We start from the raw sequence: 20,179 nt of genomic DNA, 5'->3' as shown, positions 1-20,179 counted from the left end.
CTTAGTGGAACATTGAGCACTCCCTTTAATTTTCATCACTTGGAGCTCTCATGTGTTAGATGGAGTGATAGGTCCTGATTATTCTGGGCAGTAACAGTCTCACTATCTCATCTGTCATTCTGTGCATGTGTTCTTGTTTCCTCTCCTCTTTTGAAAATAAAAGGCTATATCTGGCATTTCCCGTATACTTATGCAGATCACAGATTTTAAGAAGTGGAACAGGAACTTGCTTGGCATCGCATGGATGTTGTAAAATCTCCTGTTCTGCATGTCTCTGGTGTGGAGATTATTCTTCCCATCATATGTGATGCTCAGGCATGTTGGTTGGTAAATTTACCACATAGCTGCTTGCATTCTAGGGCACTCAGTGTGTGTTGAGTGCAGGAGATTGCCTTTCATATAACGTAGACTCAGGAGGGCTACTAGGCTTCAATTTCTCCACAGCCCACACTTCACCTCTATACCAAAACCCCATGTTGATGTTTAATCAGCTATCCCACAGAAAATATACCAGTGGTAAATGTTCTGTCGTGTATACGTACCAGGATTCCATCTTGTTGACCATGCAAAATAGTTGGGTATTTAATGCAGAATGAGATTTGTAAAATAGTCTTCTTTCTGTCACTTGAGGGCATGATCTTGTAGGTATGCTCATAAATGGAAAGTTTGCTCTGAAGCACAGTGAAAGCATGTCCATTCACTCAAGTAGTTACGTGAGTATCCTTTGCTGATAGTGTGGTTGTTAGAAGTGAAGGCCTGAGTCCTGGCCTTCTTCCATCTTCTGAAGTAATGTGGTTTTTTTTTGTTTTGTTTTTAAAAGTAATCCTTCATTATCTAATTTTGAATTTCCACGTTGATTTCTGCAGCATGTGCTATGAAATGGCAGATTTCCATCTTATTTTCAATTCCCATCTTGCCTTAAAATACTAGTGACTGTTTTATGGGCTGGAAGGGGTAACATGACTTGCCGAGGACCATTTCAAGGTGGCTGCTTGCCCACTCCTCCTGCCAAAAATAGTGAAATCATTGTTCCCTCTCCTAGTACTGAGATGATGAAAGCCAGATTAACTTCCTTTAAAATCCTGCTTTGTGTTCGTAGAGTAGTGATACCTTTCCTTTACTCTCTGTGGAGTGCCTGTGCTTGAGAATTAGCTTCAATTATACTTTATGATTTAGGAAGTCAAAAGGGGTAAATATGTATTTTGTATTCTAATAATAGACTTGGAGCATGCCAGTGTGAGTGTGCAACAAATGAATGGGCCAACAAATAGAGTTGCTGTGTAAATCTATGAATTTGGTCATATCCAGGTGTACGCACACTTAACATGGAGCAAAAGGCAAGCTTGCACCTCGTTTTATTTGATTTTATTTTTCAACAGCATTTTTGTCCACAGGCCATTTAAGGCATGGAATTTCTCTTGAGGATAATATTTTTCTTACTTTCTTAATTAAGAAGATGGTTAATTTGACACAATTAGCTTACAACTTATATTAGATTGATTTCGTGAATCAAATGCACATCGCTTTACCTGCTGAGGGCTGTGTCTTGAACTTCCTTGATGGGGAGTTTGCATGTTGCCACTCCATGGACTGCTGTTTTGACTACAGTTTGTTGTGGTGACATCGTGTCTCATCACTGGTAATGAAATGATAGGATCCAAGACCCTTGTCACGTTCAGCATTATCAGTAGGTCTTGACAGACTTGGTTATGATGTGCTTTCTGTTCCTATCTGAATATTTGTGGGACCCACCTAATGCAAACTTCACCATATTCCAACATCAACACTGTCATTTCCAATGCACTGAAGCCAATATTCAGTTCTGTGTGCAGTTCCCAGGTCATAGTACACCAGTTTGTGTGGCTGAGCTGACTGAGACACTCTTCATTTAACAGTGTGACAACTGTGCATGGCGGAACACAGCATGTCTTTCATGTCGCTGTCACTGTTGAAACACGACCCACCACCTCACTGCACTCACATCCACTGTTTGGTCTCCGTAAACTTTCAGCAAGTGTTGATGAATGTCAGCAGGCACCATTTTTTCCACGTGGAGAAGTTCGGTGACACACCTGTACTTTATACGCACTTCTTTGTCTGACTGCCCCTCTGCTGCCATCTGCCACATGGCAACAGAATTAAACTGAACGTTGGTGGGAAGGTTCAGCCTCTACAGCCACACCACCAGCAGCCTCTGACGTCATGGGCCAGTGTAGTAACATAGAAGGCATTACTTTTGGAGCAGTCTTCATGTTAATAATGAAACTTTTTTCATCCAGGTATAAAAACTTAATTCTCATGCGTTCTCTGAATGTCTTTTATATAAAACTTTTCTTCTGTCTTCCCTGTATTTCCTTGCTTTATCTGGATTTGCATCATTTTATGTTGATTCTGTAACTTTACCCTGATGCTTCCATACACTTGTTTTCAAGGTTTGGATGCAAACATTTGATTACAGCTTCATCATTTACATGCTTTTCTGCGTATTTTATTGTTTGAAAGAATTGATACTGGGGGAAATGCATTGACTTTTGGGAGGGGAGATTTTCATAGCAAAATTTTTTCTTAGCAAGTTTTTTAAGTGAGTAATGTTATTGAATTTCATTTGTAAATAAAACCTTGCTGAAAATACCTATCTTCACCAAAATCAAGTATGCTTTAAAAATAAATGAAGCAGAGCTACTTAAGAGCAGTGGGCTGCCCTCTGAGCAGCATTCCTACCAACTAGCTTGAACAATGCATCTTGCTTCTTGGAGTTGAAATGCACAATTTCCCTTTCCTGCAGCAGTTAACCTGCTGGTTTTGCCCAATTTCCCAGAGCAGGCATGTGAGCACAGCAGTACTGGGACACACCGTACTTGTCAGCCCCTTATTTTTATCATCAGTAGTGGGCAGTAACTGTTGCCTGTGGGAAAGCTTAGCGGTAGAGCTGACCTGTAACTGCTGTGCTGCTAATGCTGTTGTGTGAGCTTGTGTCACCCCATTTATGAGTCCTTGGTGCCCCATTCTTACATGAATTTACCCAATTCCTTCTGAACCCATAATAATATTTTTGCCCCAGCGTTTATTGCTAATCTCTTCCAAAGCCTAACTGTGAAGCGTTGTGTATGTAACACATCCTGATGTTCTTTTCCAATTTGCAGTCTTCTCATGGCATGCCAAGTGCTTTTAATGTACAGATCAGTCCTATTCACGTTTCCTTTACCACTGATAGTCATACTACTGTTAGAACACCATTGCAATAAGTAATTTCTAATTTCTTTCAATTTGCTCATATTTGGTCTATTTTATTTATGTACTTATTTATTTATTTATTGCTACTGAGCTCAGTGCTGACACCACAGGAACAAGGTGCTTTGAAGAAAGCTGAATCTGAATAATCATCATCATCATAATGAACTTGGTGCCTGACACTGCACATGTTAGGAGACCCACCATTCCTGTGTTGTTTCACTCTGCTCTGGCACAGGATTTGTACCTCCTGAACTGGAAGCAGGCTGCCAGCATGAGGCTTCCCCCCCTCCTACTGCTGCAAAGGGACTCATCTCTTCTCATGCCTTTTTATTTAGTTTTTCCAATGGTCAAAAATGGTGCCATGAAAATATTTGTGCCATTCTTATATATGGAAAAGCAAAGAAAAAGTCAGAGTAGATGATTACAAGATGACGATGTTTAGAAAGCTTTTATTTTTGCCCTAAGGTTAATGTTTTCTTTAAGATATCTGATTTTGAAATACACTGTAGGCAATCTTTTTTTTCTGTCAAAATGTAACAGAACATAGGGTGCTAATTAGGCCTATTATAAAAGAGGCTTGCCCTGGGTTGATTGTGAAACAGAAAATCAAGAGGCAGCAGAGCATGTCGTATTTGGAACTGACACTATCGCCTGCAGCGTGGGCTGCATTCATAGATCGTATGTTTGAAAAGATGCAATAAAGGGGGCCGAGGAGGGCCTGCACTCGTAAAATGTATAGGAAAAGGAAGCGGGGCCCTCCTAGAAGCACCGTGTCTGACATGGATGTCTGGCAGTGTCTGTGGCTGCAAGGCTGTGAGAAGGTTTGAAATGAAAATACAAAATCAGTGGTTTTTTGTGTGGCTTTTTTGGGGAGTGGCTTTTTTTTTTTTTTTTTTTTTCCCTGCTGAAAATCTTTAATGGGAGAATAAGATCCTGAAGAACTGAATCACAGCCGTGCGTTTTAGGTCTGTGAGTAACCTACTAAGAGCACCCTCAGAAATTATGAGGCTTATTTTAGAAATGGTACGAAGTTGAGAGAACCTCTAAGTGATGTGAAGGTTAAAAAAAATAAATCAGTGGCAGATGTGTGTTGTACTGCAGGTATGATCTTCACATTGTGCTTTAAGGTTTTTAATAAGAGAAAGGGCAATGAGAACCTTGTTTACTTCTGTCTTTTTAAATTGAGGAGACCAATTTCTTTTAACTTTGTTGCTGTTTTATACAAAATCTGTTCCGTGGAGTGCAAAATCGTTCTCCTGTGGTTGGGTTGTTTGGCTCTGTTGGTTACTGGGGGCTTTGTACGATTGTTTTTTCTGGGGGTTGTTGGATGCATTACAGTAAACCTTGAGCCTTTATGCCTGATGTAAATAGAAGACTTATAACATTGAGTTGTTCTTTGTACTGGTACCTTTCTTTCACATTACTTGAATTAGAGGCAGAGTTTGTATTTCTGGACAAAAAGGGAAAGAAAAAAGTACTTTCTGTCTTTCTAGGAAGATGTGAAGTCCAATAGGAGAAAAGTAGATCCAAATTAAATGAGGAGATGAGACACAGAGAAAGCTCATGGGTGTCTGGAAACTGCCCCATGCAAGAAGCAAAGCTCTTGGCATGGGAGATGAGAATGTTACTGTAAAATCAGAATTCAAATTTATTTATCTTGGATTATAAAAGTCATTTTGATCAAGTTTTATCTGTTTTTTCCCCTCTCTTGGTCTATAAAATGCAACCTGTACTATTTGCAGGGATTTTAGGTTTACCTTCCTATTTCCTGTTTCTAGTCTGTGCTTTCTGTACAGAATGCCCTTTTCTGTTATTTCCTCCTAAACGTGGCTGTACATCTCGTGGCTGCAGTGGGAACTACGGGAAGTGGCCATAACTTGGAAAGAGTGCCTGGTGCTATCACTGCCAGCACAGCTTTGTGTCCTTCAGCAGGGGCAACAAGAAGGTTGTGTGTGGGGCTTAAAGATGTAAAGAAATTGCACGTACAATAAAATAGTCTGAGAAAGTCACGCTTTTGTGGGCCTCTAAAATGGCTTAAATGCAAGAAAAGGTCCTGAAATGATGCAATTGTAGTAAGTGTCAAATGATGTACAGGATATACTTTCCTTGTACTATAGAAGCTCGGAGTGTATACATCTGGCAATGGGATGCACTTAAAGCTGGTTTGGAGTGGGTTTTGTTAGGTGGCGGTTGTTCCTCAGGTGTCTGTTTCGCCTCATTTTACATTACATTTACAAGCGCTTTGGGGTAGAAATTCCTGTTTTAGTCATAGTAAGAATGGCAGTGGGAATGCCTTCACATTACATCCTGATAAAGCACAACTTGTCATCATTTTCTTAAAAATTATTCTTTTCTATTTCTTCAATCTACTGTAAAGTGTGAACGTTTTTAATGTAGTGCATAGTAATACTAATAATATCTTTTACTGTAAAATAAATATGTTTATTCTTTGTGTTATGTTTTAAACGTCCATTACAATGGAAATAAGCTTTATAATCTTACTCATACCCAGTTAAGTTGTACTGAGGTTGTTAAATGAATTGCAGAAAAATTTATTGCTGCTCAGTATTATCTATTTAATGGACCATTAGGCCTGGCTATTCTTTGTTTGAATGCTGTATAATATTAAAAGAAAGCAAATGCATTAGACTCACCAGGGCATTATCTTGTTACAGATACTTACATAATTTAAGGCAATACTTCTATCCTATGAAGGTTCTTGCCCTTCTTGCCCTCATGTGCTTTTTCATATATTGAGGTTGTAATTGCATATGGATAGACTTAGGTCCTCTTAAGAAGTATCAGTGATGTATAAATATATGGGGAAACCAATCCAAATCTCTTAAAATCACACACAGTTTTTGCACTTAAATCAGTTATTTTCCAGGAGTAACTGGATTGTGTTTCGTACTCTTCAGTGATGTATTAGGTGCCTTCCTATCTCATGACCTTTGGGTATTTGGGAAAGATGGGCATTTTCCAAAGACAGATGCTTAGTGTCTTCTGACAGTGGAGACTTCATAAAACGACTTCAGTTTCTTCTCCCCTCCACCAGCCCCTGGTCAGAACTGCTCACTGTTGAGGTACGAGGGAAGCCTGGTTTTATGAATTGACATTTTTGACCTATTTTTAGCCTTCTTTGCCTTTCAAAATTGCAAATGCTGTAGCAGGAGGCTAACAGGTATTTGTAATTACTGAGTAATATTATTGGGGCTGGAATAGCAGGGAATCCTGTATAGTGTATCCATCTGTCATTTATTATAAAGCCAAGAATTTCCATCTCCTGTTTCCATTTTCTTAGGCATGCAGTGTATTTGCAGTTTGGTGTGCTCATGTATTTGCCCGTGTGACTTAAATGCTGTTTGTGCCGCCTTGTACAACTGAAGCACCCATATAAAGTAATTGTGATATATTTAAGATGTACTAATACTGTTCAAATTATAGCGTCTTTATAAGCAAAACTACTTATTTTTTATTTTCTGATGTGTAGAAAAGAGGATCCAGCACAAGGCTCTGTATTTAATGTCAATAAAATGTTACTGTAGGCTTGCATTGCTTAATTCGGAAAGACAGAAAAAGAGTTCCACATGTACCCAAGGCGCAGCATGCTTCAGCACAGTGGCTTATCTGTAACACTTGTTCTTCATTGATGCTTTTATTTACTGACCGTCGAGGTTCTGCTGTGCTCTGCATTGGTCCTGGGAGATTCTATGGACACGTGAGCGTGTGCTGCTGGCCCACACAGCAGAGGATGGACACAGCAGCAGGGCTGGGCCAGGTGGATCCTTTATATAGAGAAGCATTGTGTACTCCTGATGGACTAAGAACAGAGACATAAAATCAGAGTGTAATCCAATTTGGGACATTTAATTATAAGGTAATGTCAAGATTGTTAAAATGCTTGAGTCCTCTTATTTCAGAAAACTGATGCTGCCGTCTCTTTGGCATCCTCTTTCCATTGAAAGTAAAGGGGCAACAAGGGGTACAAGAACTGCCCAGTAAATATAAGAGACAGGAATTTGCCAATTTTGAGTTCTTTACAGCAAGTTTTATACTTGCACAGATATCCAGTCTTGAGAGAACATTTTCCCTTGTTTGGTTTTACAGTGGGGATTAGAGGGAATTCTTTTGTGGTATTCTGGACAAATGTACTTGCACAGATCATAATCTTTAAGTATGATGAAGAAAAGTAGTGTAAGACGCAGTGATGACAAAGAATTGAGATAGGAGAGTCTAGACGGCAGTATGTTAAAAACAATGATAAACATTAAAGGAAAAAATGAAAATAAAAAATGGTAGTTGTTCTGTAGCAGTAGAATGTTCCAATTGAAACCAAACAAATGCTTTTCATTTGCTTCACCGGGGAGCAATTGCAAAGCAGTGTAAGTTGGTTGAATCTGATAAAAACATATAATCTATCCCCTCTTCCTGGAAGAGATTTCTGTGTTAATGTCAGTTCAGTTTCTCACACAACGGTGAATTTGGATGTAACTCCATCCAGCCAAGGGGGAGAGGACAAGCAGGCACTGAAGGATTTGAAACTGTTTTCTGGCCTTGTGAAAATTTGTTGGTTAAATTAAAGAAAGAGCAAAGCTTTCCTGGAGTAAACTGCTGTGGTTATCAAGGGGTTGGGGTTTATCCTTCCCCCAGCTGTCTCATAGTAGACCGCAGTTGTTTATATGGTTTCAGCACTGCAGGCTGAAGGTGGACTTGGAGGGGGAAGAGTAGAGCAGGGTGTTTTATTTCATCTCTTTCTTTTCCCCTCACACTTTCTCTCCAGGAGCCCAGCTGCACCAGCCCTTCACATAGGCTTCTTCGCCTCAAACCTGTTCTCGTTGCTTTTTAATACCTATTATGGCAAGTAAGAAGCTGTTTTTTTTTAATGCCAGTGTTTAGATTCATTGGAGTTTGATTCGGGGCTGTGATACCAGACCTGACAGATCAATGCTTTGTTTCAGTAAATCTTCCTTCTTTTCATCCAAGAAAATCTTTGCCCAGTCCGGTGATTGGGGTGTTTCAGTAGTTTCAAAATACAAATAGCAAAATCTTGATCAAAGAAGAAAGAAATCCAGCTGAAAACTTGGATAAACTCGCTGGTTGAATTGTAGTTGGCTATTTATCCTGACCCATCATGCTGCATTTAGTGCTGAGGGATTGGTAATGGGACGTGAAAGTTTGTGATATGCTTTAGCTTGGAGGGTGAGATGTGCTAAATGAAACATTAAAGAGTTATTCTGTGCTTCATTCTGTGCTAATGCAAGTTGTCAGTTAATTTGTGTGTGTGTGTGTTGGAAAAAGCAGGAATGTATTTTATCAAACTCAGTCATTTGTAAACACTTCGAACTGGAGCAGTGGCTTTTTTTCTGCAGTTAGGTTAAAAATAGTATGTCCTGGGGACAGAGGAAGCAGCTGTGTTAAAGTATCTGCGTATTGCTACATTTTCAGGACTTCTATTAATGATATAAAGTCAGTTGAAATGACATCCATTGCACATTTGTCCAGGCAAGTGGAAAAGAAAAATAAACAATGTGGTGCTAGAGAATCCATTAGAATCATGAGCATCTCTGCATGTCTTTCCTACTTAGAAGAGCTGATACCTATGTACTGCCTCAGTTACTTCTATCATTCTGAGCAACACAAGGACAATGAACATTGCCTGCCTAGTACATATTCATCCCTACTGGTTTGTAGTTCACCAGTGTGCAGATAAAACATGCATCTTTTTGAAATAGTCCGTGCTCTGAAGAATGCATAATTGGTTTTTAAGATGATGTTTTCTACATGGAAGGGAGAAAAGCTAAACCTCTGAGCAGATAAATTCATTTATTTCATGGCTATAAATATTCCTGCAGCAATGCAGACAAATTTTCCCGAAGAAGAAGGTAACTATAGATAAAAATGGATGATATTTCAGTCTTTCTTCATCAGTGCTTGTGCTGTTAGAATACCAGGTGCTGCAGTGCTGCACTGTATAGCTCTTTACTTTGTCTTGGATTAAAAGGTTAGAATTTCTCCCCTATAGATGTTTGTTTGCCATCTCTGCCAGCATACACCATGACCCAGGTTTGTGTAATAAGCTGCCAGAAAAGAATTGTTTCTGTGGTAATCCTACTGTGTGCCTCATTAGCACTTTTTCTTTTTTCCTCTTGTGTCTTTGCTAACCTTTGTTTTCTAGGTATCTTCCCAATTCTGGACAAGCCAATTAAAACTTAACATAAATTTTAAATGGCTGTTACAAAATACCATGTTGTATAACTAAGTATCATTAACATTTTAATAATTATTTTTATGTAAATTTAGTAATAAATATAAATTGTTTTTCCTCCTAGTTTTGGATATGGCCCGACACGTCCCTCTGTACCGAGCCCTGTTGGAATTACTCCGTGCTATTGCATCTTGCACGTCAATGGTGCCATTATTGCTTCCTCTGTCTGGAGAAAATAGTGAAGAGGAAGAAGAACAGCTGGAGTCACAAGCTTCTGTTGGGACCTTGTTGGCTAAAATGAAGACCTGTGTAGATACCTACACCAACCGGCTGAGGTAAATGTTCTTATTGTCCCAGCCGTTTTGCCATTGTCTGGACTGAAAACATACCACCTGCTTGATGTACATTTGTGTTTACTATGTATATATTCTATGTTATTATGCTACTTACTAGATGTTTTTTTCCATTACACAAATAAGTTGGTGGGTTTCATTCTTCTGTTAGAAAGAGGGGTGCCGATTAACAATCCAGGAGCTTCAGATTTCTGTCTTCAGTGAGGACTTCACATTTCCTGCTCTCAGTCTGAAAGCAAGAACCTCCTTGGAAGCCCATTGTGTAAAGGACAGGATTGAGGAGGGCTAAAGCAGGTGGTATTTTTTACCAGAAATATCCCAGGTTTCTTCTATACGCTGCTGTGCCCCTTTGCCCTTTGAGCGAGGATTCCTCAGTGGATTGTCTGTCAGAGGCTAAATGCTTAGTAGAAAATACTTCTTGGGTTCTGTCAGGAAGTATAAGATTAAGAAGGCAAAAGGCTTAGTTGTTATTTGTGGTGAGAATCCTACTGTATACTGCAAGTCTAAGATAGCTGAAGGTTTTTGACTATCGTTATCTGTTGGCACTATGTATGTAAAGAATGCTGCTGCGCACAACGATTCTACAACAGTTAATCTTTCCATTACTGTGAGCTTTAGAGGTGAGCTGGTGTGCTGAAGATGATTTGAGATTACAAATGAGTGCCCTGGAACTGTCTGTGCCAGGTTTCAAGGTCTTCTACCCTTTTCCAAGAAACTCCACACTTGACAGGTCTCGTCAAACATTCCTGCTGTCTGACAGAGCCATTAGTGAACAAATGGAAGTGTCCAAATCTCTCTTCTCTGTGGTGATGCTATCTGGCTGTGTAAGGCTGGCAGTCTAAAGCCATACAGGCTTGTTCTGCGCACTGTCCAGAGTTCAGGGGACTTCTTAAAGAAAGTCATGCAGCCAAGTCATAAATGACAGCTTGTTTCAGTAACCATAAACCAGTCTCCTGGTACCTCCCTTTATTACTGCCTTTTTAAAAGGGCAGTAATAAACACAGATTCTCTTCTGTGGAATGTGTGAACCCAGGCTAATTGGTAGCTGCATTTTTCCTTGATGATTCTGGCTTAGTCCATAGTTACATGGCAGTTTTGCTTTGTCAGACCTGGTATTATTGTCCTGTTATAAGTCCCAGGCTGGTTGGGCCACACATCTTGGGCAACAGCAAGGTTTAGACCAGTAGTGCTTTTCCTGTTCTGTTCAGTAACAACCGTTTGTTTTTCCCTTTCTAAATTTACTCTTTTGACAAAGAAGAACTGCATGTTTTGGATACATATAATGCCATTTTGTGTAATTTTAACAGTCCAAACAACTTAGTTTTGTCCTTCTTCTGGTTCTCTGCAGTTTCTGGCTGTTTTGTTTCAAAGACCAAGCCATCTTCTCAGAGCAATTCTGAGTGATCAGATGATTTTGATCATTGATTCTCACACACTGCAAAATTATGGCTTATCTTCTGAAATTCTGCTGTCACTGAGATCTAACTGCTGACTTACATGAAAGGCTGCACTTTTGCTGTGGCTCACAGGGCAAGAGACAAGTGTGAGAAGACTTGGTTTGAATCAGTTCACCAGCTGCGTTGGTGCTGCATGTATTTGGTGCTTGAAGGGAACAGTCATCAGACTGGCACTCACAGAAGCGAGGAGCCCCTGCATGCTGCCCAATCCCTTGTGCCTCTGGCAGGTGCTGGAGTTGGTACAGATTTCACAACCAACTTTTCATCTGTTTCTGGATATCTGAAACCTTCCTGGTTTCCAGAGCTGAGGATTTGAGTGAGTTTTTTGTGGTGGTTGAGTCAATCTTTTATGCCCTGACTGAGGGAAGTGAGAGAACTGAAAGGCAAATGCTGCAATTCAGATTTCCAATCTTAATCTTTTAATAGTTTTCTGCTACCAGCAGTTAGGAGGTTTCTTAGGTTCTCTTGAATTGCTTCCAGTGTGAAGTTGGCTCATTAAGAAACAATATTCATCTTAGTCTGAAAAGCTGTAATGATCTCCCTAAGCGCATGCTGAAATATCATGAGATAAACACAATATCTGAAAAAGGTGTATATAAAATGTTTTTCTCCCATTGTAAACTAAGAACACATGCCAATCAGTACTTGAAATTTTGAGAAGGAATCCCATTATTTAGAATAATTTCTAGCAGTTGCTGATGGGATCAATTTCTTGTCAGTTTCTTTAATCCTTTTTAACTTAGCATTCTAGTCTTGCCTTTCAAGCATGTAGAACCACAGTGATTTTCTTGCTGACTTAATACAAGAGAAAGAGAGTAATATTACGTTATATTCGATACCTATCCAAGAACTGCCCACTTGTGCTTTTGTGGCAGACGTGGGTAGTTCACAGTGTACGTAATCCTCTTAAAATAGGAAAGAAAATTGTATTTGGCTTCTGTGTAATTCATTTCCAGTACAAATGCTTTCTTCTTAGTCTGGGCATCTGTTGGGTAGTCTCAGATTTAATGGGCATGGAAACCTGTGCCTTCTCATATTACTTCCCTATAGTTGAAGTCTATAAAGACGCTCTGTGAGAATGGCACTTGACCACTACCCTCATAAACTCTTATTTGCTTTGATAAAATAAAATGTGGCACTAATAGTTTTTCAGTGTCACCTTAGGATCTGAAAATAAAGAATAATTCTTCGAGCACAGAATTATTATTAATATTGCAATTGGTTCAGTTGTAGTATCTATATGCCTTTTGCTCGTTGGGGTAAGCGTAATACTGTTTGCCTTTAAAGCTGCATATAGACAAGGATGAAAATACCAACAGCCTGGACAGCCTGAAATCATTGGACTGGAAGGTTTTCATTCTCAGCCTTTCAGCTGAAGGTTTGCCAGCAATATAAGCAAGCGTTGGCATGAATTATTTAAATGGGACAATCTGCTGCCCTTCTTAGGTCAAATGCCAGAAGAACAACATAATTATGGGATCTGCTTTCAAAGACAACATTTTCCTTTAACTGAACAGCAGTTCTACTTGCTTGTCTACCAAACGTCACTTCCACATTGGAACATGACTTCCATCCAGAATTCAAGGGGATCAGTTTGGTTTGGGGTCCAGTGTTAGCATTCAATTTCATTACCTTCAAATGCCATAATACTGATTTGACAAGTTAAGAATCTTCTAGATAATGGAGATGTTTAGGAATCAGATGCTCTCATGACTGTTGGCCTGATAGGGAGGCAAAGCCATCTCTAACTGGAGTGGTTGGGCTTGTGGAGAGGTTTGTCCCTAGGGTGAGTTTGAGACATTTGTTCTTCTGCTGGCTGAACCCTCTGCTGCAGAGAACTGTGCAGCAAGGCAGGCATGTATGAACAGCCATTTACTTTGTCGACTCTGTGGCAAATGCTTCAGGTAGACAGAATAAACTGATGGCTAATTTGTGTAACATTGGAATATAGCAAGCCTGTATCTAGAAATTCGTAACTAGAAATGGTTTTACTTTCCTTGTCACCCTGGCCCCCCAAGCGATAACTGCTTCAGGGAGATCTGAAGTCAGTGGTCTTACACACTTCTGTCATTTGTCATTCTGCTGCTGAGGGTTAATGCAGCACAGTTCCAGGGTGGTCTGAAAGTATCTGACCCTGCCTGTCAAGTTGTTGTTAGAGCTCTTTGTTTTGCTCTTGTGTGCAGGTGTTTGATGTAATCAGCTGAGCCTGAGGCATTTTCCCGCTGTAGCTTTTCAGTACCTTCACTGATATTTTGCAAACTTCTAAACGAAACAGCGCGTTCCGCAAACAACAGTTTCCTGTCTAATCGAGTCCCAAGAATTAGAGTGTAATTTTTTAATTATTGTTTTTTAGAAGACAAAACCACTACCATTTCCTTCTGGGGAACTCTCATGTTCAGGGTTCATGCTTTGTGGCAGGGAGCAGCCCTGCAATCCCTGTAGGTTTGAAATCTTCAATTTAGGGTCTGTAAATGCAGTGCTTGAAGCCCCAAGGATGACTATGCGGATCCGTCTCAGAGGAAGCTACGAGGCTTTCTCAGTTCTATTTGCAAAGGCAGGTTCCCTTGCTTATTTTGCCACATCTCAGGATATTGGTTTAAAAATCTGTGGGTTACTGGAAGGAACGTGCATCTATTTGGTGTCTGTGCAAACCTACAGAAGGCGGGGGAGCATTAGGGCTGGGTGGTACCATTCTCATGGCAATTTAATCACAACAAAGTGTTCATCAGTATAAAACAGAGCAGAATTCTGTTCCGGGCATCATCTCTGCGGTACGGAATGGTTCACTGCTTTTATTTTGTGAATAATTTGATAAATGTATCGTCCCATATTGTCACGCTTACCTCTAAGTACCTGGCATGAGTGAGTGACTCTAAGTATTGGCTTTAAAAATTAAAGTTGCCTTGGGAGTGTATCATTCATTATTCATTTATCACAGCATGAAAAGAAGGCTGTCATCTTTTGGCACTAGCTAAATTAATGGCCTAAATTATTAGCATGTACACTGCTGTCTTCTGTAGCAAATATATTAGTTACTGTCATCCTTTTAAATATGAGTTGACGTGATATTGTCCACTTTTCCTTCAGTGGGTGAAAAACTGCAAGGCAAGTTCTAAGTCCTAATTAAATACTTGGCTCTTCCTTGACTCTGAAAATCGTAACGTTTGAACAAAGGTTTGGCCTGTATTAATTAACTGATACATTCTGCTTCGTACACAGAATCTTGGTGGAAAGAAATGTACAGCATAACAGAGACTTTTAAATGTTTCTAAAAATAGGCGAGATGTACATCAAAATAGTTAAATGATTATATTTTCTACCTTAGGTTATTATTCACAAGTATCATTGGTCCTTCAGATTCTTTGAAATACTGAAAAACTCACAGCTGAGGATTGTGATAACACTGTTAGTTTTTCTGTGTGCATAAATGTACATGCAGGCTGCTGCAGTGTAGGAAAGATGGAAGGATCCGACTGCATTTATCATTCCCATTCCAGTATTTCATCTCCTCACTCAGTATTTTGGGAGAAGATCCATGATTCTTAGCAGCTCCCTCTCTCCAGCTGGGATCTCTTTGGCCTTCTGAGATGTGTGTGCAACACACAACATGGAGAGCTGAAGCTCTGAGTCTGGGCACTGCAGCAGCAGTGGAGATGGTACCAAGAAGGGAGGACAATGTTTTTGCAGCTAAGAACTTGTTTTGCCCACATTACGCATGCTCACAAATGGGAAAAATGCTCACCTAAGTGGGCTTTTTTTTGTTGGGACACAAAATAATATCATGCATTGAAGACTATTTTAAGATGCAGTTTTTGAGACCAAAAAAGTCATCTTTTCTATTGCTGCAAATTTGTCCTGGGAGTGATATTTGCACTGCCCTGAAAGTCCTGTTTCTGCAAACCCAACTAAATCTTGTTCCAAGTATTTATTGCTCAGGCTCCATGCAGGGAGGCCATTAGGCCTCAGCAGGCTTACAAAGGCCACAAGGTATTCTGGTGTTCTGTGTTTGCTTCTCTGAGTGCACTGAGTTCCCCGTTCATCAGTTGTATGTGAACCCCATTCAAATTTCCTCGGAGCTTTACATTACATTAGTTTCGTGCCTTTTACAGCCATTTCAGGATAGGAATTATTTATGTTTTTGGATTTTCCACGTCAGGGAGTGTGAACGTTACTGTTGTTACCTAAGGAAGGCGGATGCTTGGAGCAGATGCACACCTCCAGCAGCAGTTCCAGAGCTTTCACACAAGACATAACCTTTCAGTGTACCTAGTCTATTTTTTAATTGCCTTCATTTAATAGTCATAATGAACCATTTTATGGGGATGTGATTTTAGAAAGGGCTGCTGTGATCTTCTACTGTAAAATAAATCTAATAATGAGCTGCAGTAGCGCATTGACAATGATGTTCTATCTCAGGAGGCAAATGATGACAAAACTGTGTGAACTTCAAAAATTGCAATCAGTGTGAAAGTATGTACCACTGGGGAGCCCATCTGGAGCCCAGGGAATTGCTTGACTTACCATATGTTGCTTGTAAATAAACAGCAAAACTAAAAAGCACTGTTAACATCTCCAAGTAATTGTGTATATAACTGAATATGTATATAAGGTAGTCCTGAAGCGGACTCAGCTGTGCAGGATTAATCACAATAAGCTGATATTCTAATCTAGATACCAATAGATTTGAATCAAGTAAGGACAGGAAAGCAAAATGAGGGAAGAAAAAATTTCTCTGAGGTTTTTGTAGCAAAGAGTGTAAAGGTTGCACACCAACAGCAAGCAGTGCTAACTCTGCACACAGCTCTTGAAAGTGCTGCCTGCTGGCCTGTCTGAGATGTCACTTATCACTGAGGCTTAGTGAACTCAAATATACAGATCAATCCTTAACAAGCTATTTAAAAAATCTTGGCCTAGATTTCCACAAGGAAAAAAGACAGTGGTAAGGATTTCTGGTGTAACATTGGTGGTGTAAATGGGAGAGACAGCTGCTGAGTTTTGAACTGTTTCCTAAACTCTGAACTACACTGTTTGCCTTAAGTGCATTCCTCCTGACTTGGAGGATCTGAAAGCTCAGAGTTGCTTGAAGTCTACAATGATCTAACATCAGTTTGGATCGAGTCTGGAACACAGAAACTGTATCGTGCTGCAATAATTAATTTTATTAATATGTTCTAGTGATGTTCTTATTTTATTAGATATGGTACAAAGACTTTTGTTATTGATGTAATCGCCTCTTTTGAATACTTTGGAGATGAGTTATTTATGCATTATTTATATCTAGTTCAAAATAAAGCCTATTGTAACTGATATTAATTAACTAAAATATATGTTTGGAACATCAAAGCATTACATTGCTAATTCTTCTTGCTAAGGTAGCTTTGTTTTGCTTCTAGTTACAGTAGTGGGAAAGAGAGCTGCAGCTTCTTGGCTGTTTATCTTGTTTAGATCTTCACCAGAACTTTGTTCATTTTAAGTGAGAGCAGTTTCCCGGGCTGCTCCTGTAAGGCAGGTTAGGCTGAGAACTCAGTTCAGATCACATTTGGGGTCTACATGGGACTGAGTCAGTGTCCACTTTTATTAACCATCTTTTCAGTACAGCATTCTTTTCTACACCACACGTGCACTGTGCCTGCACCTACTGCAGGAGCACCAAGTCTCTGTAGCTGTCATCGTCTCTGCATGAAAGCATCTCTGGTGATTCACAAGGTGGCACAGTGCGGGCCTCAGGTTATGGGCTATTGCAAGGGAAGGATCTTTCTGGGATCCTGAATCCTTCCATTTAGTGAATGAGGATTTTGAATCCATCTATTTAGTGAACAGGAATTCTAAATCCTTCCATTCAGTGAGCTAATGTGACTTGGTTTGCATTTGTAATACTGGTTGGGGAATTTGAGGTTGTTGTTCTGTATTCTGGTGGGTATAGTTATCTTTGAAGAAGGGTCTTCCATAAAGGAGAAAGAGGAGTTGGACTCGGTGATCCTTAAGGATCCTTTCCGATACAAGGTATTCTGCAAGCGATATTAAGATATTTACAGAAGACAGCTGGGAGGACGGGGCAAGGAGTGCTCATTAGCTGCAGAATCTCCTGCAGTATAACAGTGCAAACTTATTCCAGTTCGTAAATATTAAATTCTGAAATAGCCATGGTTATTATTAAATACCACATCTTCATTTCAGTAACTGAGTATGCTGGTAAAGACTGAGTTATCACAATAAAAATATATAAATATATCTGTATGTCCACAGGTCTAAAAAAGACAAGGCTAAAGCAGGGGTAAAGCCCGATACTTCTGATCAAGAACCAGAGGGGCTGACGCTTTTGGTACCAGACATCCAGAAGACTGCTGAGATAGTTTATGCTGCTACCACCAGTTTACGCCAGGCAAACCAAGGTAAAATGGAAATACTTTTATTTGTTTATTAACAGATAATTTAAAAACAAGGTGTTGTGCTTGGGTCAAGGCAATTCTAGATACAAGTACAGTCTGGTAGATGAACTTCTTGAGAATAGCCCTGACAAGAAGGATCCTGGTGGATGAAAAGCTGGGGATTCTGGTGGATGAAAAGCTAGCCGTATGCCTGCTTGCAGCCTGGACATCCAAAGGTATCCTAGGTTGCATCAGAAGAGGGGTGGTCTGCAGGGCAAGGGAGGTGACTGCCCCCTCAGCTCTGCCCTCATGAGGCCCTATCTGGAGTACCACATCCAGAACTGGAGCCCCCAGTACAAGAAGGATGCTGAAAAGTTGAAGTAGGTCCAGAGGAGAGTCATGAGGATGATCAGAAGGCTGGAACACCATGCTTATGATGAAAGGTGGGGGAGTTGGGATTGCTTGTCTTGGGAAAGAGAAGTCTTCAGGGAGACCTCATCATGATCTCCCAGTAATTGGAAGGAGCTTATAAGCAGGGAGGGTATCAGACTCTTTACGCAGGTAGATAGTGATAGGACAAAGGGGAATGGCTTTACAGTGAAAACGAGGAGGTTTAAGTTAAATGTTAGCAATAAATTCTTCACTCAGAGGCTAGTGAGGCATTGGCACAGGCTGCCCAGAAAAGCTGTGGATGTTCCATCCCTGGGGATATTTAAGACTGGGCTTGATGTGCAGTCTGATCTAATGGTTGACAACTCTGCCCCCACAACAGGGTGGTTTGAGATCTCTTCCAATGCAAGCCAATCTGTGATAGTGTGAAAAATAGATTTATGTATTGTGATCCCCAGCATTCAGAATTCTTCGCAGATACTTTAATCATACAGTGTCATTTTGAGATAAATAATCCCCAAATGTTTGGTGTACTTGTCCCAGAATTACATTAACTACAAATAATCATCACGTTTTATATTACAGAAAAGAAGATGGCTGAATATTCCAAAAAAGCTGCTGTGAAGCCCAAACCACTGTCTGTCTTACGCTCTCTTGAAGAAAAGTATGTGGCTGTCATGAAAAAACTCCAATTTGGTAGGTTGAGAAGTGTGAATGTATTTTAGAAAGCATGTGCATAAGAAATAATCTGTTTCAATGATACCATGATTATATTTTGAAACAAGTTAAAAACATTTTTAAATGATACTTTTCACACATGGAAAATGATACAATTCGCCATTCTTTCATTGCCAGCCAATGCAGTGAGTGAAGAAATAGGAAATGTGTTACATTATCTGTACCATGTGTGAATGAGACCAGTTACAAAATTCAGCAGTGTTTGTATTTTCATTCCAGAACTGATTTGACATATTTTCACTCCTCAGATTCTATTGCAGCAAGTACATTTTTTTAGAAATATGGCTTTTGTTTTTTAAATGGAATAAAATTCAGAAGAAAACTCTAATATGAGTAAAATGGAACGGTTGTAAACTTCATTCTATGCTTTTTTTTTTTTTTATAAAACTCAGTATGTTGCATTTGGAAAACAGGATGAGAATCAGTGCTCATTTTGGTCATAAGAGAATGTGTTTAAAAGAAAATCAAAGGGATAGTATCTCATCCACATAGAGCTGTAAAAATTATTGCAGAAACACGTTAATTAGTTCTTTTGGAGTTGCAGTGACAGTACTTGCAGTCATGTTTCTTTGCTGCTGCATTTGTAAGGGATTTTCCTCACAAGTGTTTGTGGAGTTGTATGCCCGGAGTAGGCAGGTAGGAAAGTTTGTAATGGCAGCTTCTCACTCTAGCAGCCAAGCTGAAGATTTTGTGTAGTAGATGACTAAAGAAAATTAACCTCGCTGTAATTTTGTATGATCTTCTAATAGCGTTGCAACCACTACACAAATAAATGCTGTTGGCACACTGATTCCACTAGTAGCATTATTAGGTATTAATAAGTATCACTGTGTTCCTGGCCTGGAGTAGCTGGTAGCCTTCCAAATCAGAAATGGTGTACATTGGATAAATTGCATATGAGAACTTGTAAATTTGCTATAGGAATTCATTTAACTCAAGACTGGCAATGCTTTGTTTTTTGAGATCACTGTTAATTCACAAAATGCACATTTTCTTGATACACATTAGCATTTCCTGATCATAATATTCAGAATCCATGACTGATCTGTTATTAACTTCACTGTTTTCGTGATGCTTTTTTTTTCTCTTCTAGATACATTTGAAATGGTTTCTGAAGATGATGATGGAAAATTGGTTTTTAAAGTAAATTACCACTACATGTCTCAGGTAAAAAATGCAAGTGATGCCAACAGTGCTGCCAGAGCCCGACGTCTTGCACAAGAAGCTGTGACTCTTTCGACATCACTGCCTCTCTCATCTTCATCCAGTGTTTTTGTACGCTGTGATGAGGAGCGGCTTGACATTATGAAGGTAATGCTATTTTTATTTCCCTCTTTCAGCTCAGTATATAAGAAGATACAGAAGTATTTCATTTTTAGTTGTTATCTCAACTTCTGAACTAATATTGGTATTTTAGTCTGATGATTTTTCAAG

At 39.6% G+C, this 20,179-nt stretch overlaps 1 protein-coding gene across 8 annotated transcripts in view; it reads left to right on the top strand.

Moving 5' to 3' along the window:
• BIRC6 (baculoviral IAP repeat containing 6) overlaps nt 1-20,179 on the top strand; it is a 151,134-nt gene that overhangs the window by 119,288 nt on the left and 11,667 nt on the right. For all 8 annotated transcript variants that reach the window (XM_015857677.2, XM_015857679.2, XM_015857673.2 and 5 more), the window contains 4 exons: nt 9,564-9,774; nt 17,496-17,641; nt 18,593-18,703; nt 19,839-20,056. In XM_015857677.2, coding sequence (XP_015713163.1) covers nt 9,564-9,774; nt 17,496-17,641; nt 18,593-18,703; nt 19,839-20,056 — 686 coding nt within the window. The remainder of the gene's footprint in view (nt 1-9,563; nt 9,775-17,495; nt 17,642-18,592; nt 18,704-19,838; nt 20,057-20,179) is intronic.

Source organism: Coturnix japonica, chromosome 3 (genome assembly GCF_001577835.2).
Source record: "Coturnix japonica isolate 7356 chromosome 3, Coturnix japonica 2.1, whole genome shotgun sequence".
Lineage (NCBI taxonomy): Eukaryota > Metazoa > Chordata > Aves > Galliformes > Phasianidae > Coturnix > Coturnix japonica.
This window is presented reverse-complemented; position numbering and strand designations above follow the sequence as displayed.